This window comes from Sceloporus undulatus, chromosome 3 (assembly GCF_019175285.1).
Source record: "Sceloporus undulatus isolate JIND9_A2432 ecotype Alabama chromosome 3, SceUnd_v1.1, whole genome shotgun sequence".
In the NCBI taxonomy this organism is placed as follows: Eukaryota; Metazoa; Chordata; class Lepidosauria; order Squamata; family Phrynosomatidae; genus Sceloporus; species Sceloporus undulatus.
The window spans coordinates 46871230-46877035 of NC_056524.1; the positions used below are offsets into that span (position 1 = coordinate 46871230).

The following is a 5806-nucleotide window of genomic DNA, read 5'->3' on the forward strand; positions in this document are numbered from 1 at the left end:
TTTTAAAGAAGAAGATAGCATTTTAGACATTTGTAATTGCGACAAATGTTCATATGTAGTACTGTAGTATCAATTTAGTTTTTTCCTTAACACAGATGACCAAAGACTATGCTGATTCTTTTGGCAGTAGTATAAATTTAAACAATTGAGTAATTCCAACAAAATAATGTTTGTTAATGAGTTTTAGTTTAGTTTGTCCTATAACTAAGTTGGGGCCTATGTTTTTAAGTGTTAATTTTGATTTATCAATATATTATTTATTATTATTATTTCACTATTTTTGTCATAAACCTTAACAAGGGTTTGGCTTAAAAGATATTTTATATTTTTTTTAAAAAACCCCCCCCCCCCAAATTAGACAATTTAATGTGCATTTCTATCTATATCTGGAGATGCATTGAGATGTATAATCAGTATGAATATAACTGATAGCAATGTATATGCCAAGTACGTTTAAGACATTATGCATTTAGTCATTCATTCAGATAAGCATGCACACAGTTTCAGATGCAGCTGTGGAAGCTTAATTTTGTACATAGCTCCCTTCTTTGGATCAGGATTCAGGACTTCTTCATCTTTCTTTGGATTGAAAAGGGCCATAAAATTTAAAGTGGAAAGCCATGAATGAGTTGTCAGCAGAAATGAAAGTTCTTTCTCTAGAAATGAATTTCTGAGTGTCCTAGATGCAGTGTCAGCAGCCATCCCAGGAAAACCTAGAGTCTAATACTTGGCATATTCCTAAGAGAAAACAGTTATTTATGCTGTGCTTGGTTTTCTTGAGAGGCAGTTTGACATTCCAATTTTTCTTGTAAAGCATGAAAGGATATGAGTTCAGAGGTTAAACCTAACCTACTGCAGATTTCTGCAATGAAGCACCTGTGTTTCAGGGCTGTTAATGCAGTTCTTTTTTATATGACAAAGTAAGGCTACAATCCCATCATTAATCATTTGTGCTTAGATCCATAATATCAGTTGGACGTTATTAAATAAGTAGCTTGGAGAATGGACCATAGATCTTTAGCATTTCTTTACTAATTACCATCCTAATATCAGTGATGTGTTTATGTCTTTTATTCCAAGCCTCAAGTCTCTCTACCTTAAAATGTCAGGTCCTTGCAAGATAAGTCAAATCACAAGTCTGGGAGCTAACTATTAACAGGAAAAAAATTGGTGGGCTGCATTTCTCAGAGGGGAACAGCAGCTGCATTAAGCAATGGGCTTCAGGTGGAGGTTGAGAACTGCTAGACAATCTGTTCCTGCTGCACATCAGAGGATCCTTCTGCCTCACACTCATTGCCTAACACCTTTGCTGTTCCCCATCAAGAAACACACCCCACGCTCTGGGGGCAGGTCTTGCCTGCTGCTCAAAATGTCAGCAAGTGGGTCACAAATAATATACAAATTGTGAGTCAAATCAAGTCAGTGCATCATTTATTCTGAGTCCAGTCCAAGTAGAGGCACTGAAGTGACTTCGGTCTGTCTTGAGACCAAGTCAATAGACTCAAGCCTACGTTACTGCCTAATATTGGGACTGCCAGATTCACATAAAGGAAGAGGAAGGCGACCTGAGAATAAATGTCTTGGCAAAATCACTGTATACTTTGACATAGAGATTCCTGCTAAAAAGGGGCCCAGAGGAGGCCAAAAATGTGGTAAATGTTTCCACCTTGCCTTTCAGAGAGCATTTTCATTTTTTTTTAAAAAAAAAGTTCAGCTCTCCAAATTCTTAAGGGAAGCAGTGGAACCTCTCAAGCCCCAACAGTTTTCTACTCCTGTTGTAAATCAAGAGTTGTTCAGAACTAATCAGGAACCTGATTGTACAATCCCCTTTATTCCAAAACAGTCTTAAATCTGTTTAGTACTTGAAGAATTCTGGTTATATGTGATCAAGTAGCAACACTGTGTTTTATATAAAAGATAGAAACTTGTATCAGATGGTTCCTAATTTTAAGTTTTAAATTCCAGAATTTTATGGAATCTGAAGTAACACTTTTTGAAACTGATGAGGAAAATGGGAAATTGCTGAATATTGTCAATGAAGAAATTCCTGATTTGGAAGTGGCTGGGTATGGCCTAGTGACAAGATCAATTAATGTGACGAGTGGAGCGTAAGTTCTGTTTCAGATCTTTGTGCAGTGGCAAACAGTTAATTTTATGTATGTTAGCTTCTTTTTTAACTTTCCTGTTTTGCTTAACATTCTAGAGCAGTGGTTCATAGCTGTGGATGCTAGTTATCACACCAATGGAATGAAACACATTGACAAAAATTGAAGTCTTTGGTCTAACTTGCACTGCAGAAATAATGCAGTTTGACACTACAGTAGACCCTTGTTATACCACCCCCCTTGGGGTTTGGTTCCAAGATCCCCCGTGTATAACAAAATCCATGTATGCTCAAGTCCCATTAAATATAATAACATAGCAAAATGATGTCCCTTATAAAAAATGGAAAAACAAGGTTTGATATTTGAAATTTATACTTTTTTGGAACATTTTCAAACTGTGTATGCTTGAATCCGTGTATAAAAAATCTGTGTATAAGAAGGGCCGACTGTACTTTAAGTGCCATGGCAAAGTGCTGTGGAATTATGGGATTTGTAGTTTGTTGTGGTACTAGAGCGCTGACAGAGAAGGTTGAATATCTCAGAAAACTACAGATCCTAGGATTCCATTAAAATTTACCCATGGCAGTTAAAGGAGTGTTACACTGCTTTATTTCTGCAGTGTATATTAGACTTTCAGTTTTTGATGGAGTTGGGAATAATTTCTGGATTTCAATCATGGCTATACTTAACTTGGGCGCGTCATAGACCGCCCCTTAGGGGCGGCCTGTAGGCGCACCTTTCCCCCCCGGATCGGGGCCTCAGCGGCCAGAGCGGCAGTCGCTGAAGCCCTGATCTGCCGCTTTCTGGGCTGCGGGGAAGCGGCAAAAGGCCCATTCCGCGCAGCCTGGAAAGGGGTGTCCTTGGGGCTTCAAGCCCCAAGGACACCCCGCGGCGGCGGGGAGAAGGAGAAAGGGGCCGTTTGGCCCCTTTCTCCTTTGGTCCGCTGGGCGCAGCCGTCTGAAGGCTGCGCCCAGCGGACCAAACCAGGAAGGAGCTCCGAAACGGAGCTCCTTCCAGGGTTGCAGAAAGGGCGCCCTAGGCACCCTGCCGTGACCCTTAACCCTAGTACGCGCGTACTTTTTAGCCCGTCTGTAACGGGCCTTGGAATGTAAAAATACATATTCTGACATAAAGAATAAATGAGGAGACTAAGTCTGGATAAATACTTAGCCTTAAACTTTTTTAAAAATCAGTTGCATCGAGAAATTAGATTTACTCTGTCTTGCAGCTATAACCCAGTTCAGCAAAATGTTTAGTAACATATTATTCAGTGTTTGACTTCATTTGGCTAGATTATTTACATTTGTAGTAAATGTAGCCTTCCTTTGTACTAGAATCCAGTCTATATGAAGATCAGTATCAGATAAAGTATGATCTTGGAGGTGACACTGAAGTGTTAGTGAATATTTGTCCGCATGATATCTAGCCTGAATAAAATTCTAGAAAAGAAAGAGCCCAATCCTATGCTCTAATAGGAACCCTTTTGTTGGTGCTATGATGTTCCATGTCTGCTACTTCAAAAGGAAAAGAAATCCCTAAGATGGTGCAGAAGCACCATATACAAGACTTGCTTAGCCCAGTGTTGGGCTGAGTTAGTTGTTCCCACTTAAAACATGGACTAGGTCTGATGTCAATGGTATTGCATCAAGTTGGAGTGAGAGTGGAGTGGAATAGGAGTAATTTCTTTTGGCTTCTATACACCAGTGGGAACATACTGACTCACAAGGAGATGCTTATTTTAAATCCACACTGGAATAACTGGTGAAGAATTAAGATGTGTTGGTATACATTTGACTACCTGCCATGTGGGTTTGTGCCTCAGGATTTTTCTTGTGTGTCACACTAGGTGGGTTGCATATCAACAGAAGTATTTCTGCGGAGAGCAGTATATATTGGAGAAAGGAAAATATAAATGTTTTTTTGATTGGGGAGGATCTAGTGAAACCATCATGTCAATCCGTCCCATTAAATTGGTGAGTTATCACAACTGATAAGGAATATATTGTCAGCTTAAAATTATTTATTGACATAATGTTCAGAAAACAATAAAATCTGCAATGCAGAATGTCCTTCTGCCCTACAGAGAATTCTGGCTTCCTGATGTTTTGAAATGTATGTACAGTTTTCCTCTTTGTTAATATTTTATTTTGCTTGTTGCTATGTAAGACTGAAGATATTTCCGTATTTAACTGAGATATTTTAAAGAGAAAAACATATAATGTTTTTGACCAAATATCATAAGAAAAAAACACAATTTGATATACAATTTGCAAAGTTTCAAATCCTGTTGTAATTCATTTTTAAAAGAGTTCCTAAAGGTGTATGAAGCCTTTTTCTTTTATATCAAATATTGTTGTTGTTGTTGTTGTTGTTGTTGTGTGCCTTCAAGTTGTTTCCAACTTAGGGCAAATGTATGGTAAATCCATCATGGGATATTCTTAGTAAGATTTGTTCAGAGGAGATTTGCCTTTGCCATCTTCTGAGGCTGAAAGACTGTGACTTGCATAAGGTCACTTAGTGGATTTCCATAGCCAAGCAGGGATTCAAACCCTGGTCTCCAGAGTCCTAGTCCAATATCCAAACTGCTGATAGAAAATCTGCAATTTTTGTTGTTCAGCCAAAAAAAAAAAAAGTTGAAATCGTAAACTATTGGAATTGCCTTCTTGTAGATAAGGAAACTAAACAGAAAGTTGCATAAATAGGTCATGTACGTTGTATGCATAGTGTATCTACAAAATCCATTTTACTTGTTTTAAGTTTGCAAGCAAAAAGTGACTACAGTGGAAAAGTTTAAGTGTAACAGCTGATGGGGTGGCATACCTTTTTAGTCAGTTTGGAACCTATCTTGCAGATCGTCTAGCATTCACAGGCATGTGCCCAAGAACAGAACAGCAAATGGATCAGCAGCAGTAGCAGAGCTCTTGTTGTATTGGGGAAAACAATGGAGCGTGACGGATGGTCTTTAAATAGCATGGCAGGGGGCTGGACTGGATGGCTCTTGTGGTCTCTTCCAATTATGATTCTGTGGCCACAGACCTTATTCTCTGATTGAAAAGAGATGCTCTGCTTCCAACTGCCCTCTCTAGGGACTTAAGATTTATTCTTTTAAGACACATTCATGTATGTAGTGTGCGTAAATAACTTATCTTTTTTTCAGGAGCCACTAGGAAATCATGAACCCACACACTGGGTAAGTTCTTCTAAAAACACAATTTCTGGTATAAAATTTCCCATTAAAAACTTATTTTGCTTGCTTTTTTCTTAGCAGTATGCAGTGTTAAAAGCTTAATTAGGTCTCTATCCAGCTACAACTGATTATTATTTCAGACCTGGTAAAAGCAGTGAAGACCAAATTAAGTTATGACTACAGGTTTCTCTCTCTCTCTCTCTGTGTGTGTGTGTGTGTGTATTGTCTATACTTTGTTGGTTTCTTCTTGGGCATGTTTTAAAATATGTTTTAAAAATAATTTTGGAGCCTTTTTTCCCTCCTCCAATAGCTACTTTCAAAAAGTTATCTTACTAACTTTCATTGGCCTGTTACAGACAGCCAAAATAAAGCTGCTTCGGGTCTCTTTGGAGGTATGCTATTTAAATGATGCATGGGTCCTAAGAGTCCGGAGGTCGCGCCAAAGCCACACTCCATTCCTAAGCACTGGAGTGCAGCTTTGGTGCAGCTTCCGGATTCTTAGGACCCATGCATC

At 38.7% G+C, this 5806-nt stretch overlaps 1 protein-coding gene across 3 annotated transcripts in view; it reads left to right on the forward strand.

The window, feature by feature from the left end:
* The window catches only part of CRYBG3 (crystallin beta-gamma domain containing 3), an 87722-nt gene that overhangs the window by 64048 nt on the left and 17868 nt on the right, over positions 1-5806 (forward strand). For all 3 annotated transcript variants that reach the window (XM_042456277.1, XM_042456278.1, XM_042456279.1), the window contains 3 exons: positions 1966-2108; positions 3952-4078; positions 5263-5295. In XM_042456277.1, the coding sequence (XP_042312211.1) occupies positions 1966-2108; positions 3952-4078; positions 5263-5295 (303 nt within the window). The remainder of the gene's footprint in view (positions 1-1965; positions 2109-3951; positions 4079-5262; positions 5296-5806) is intronic.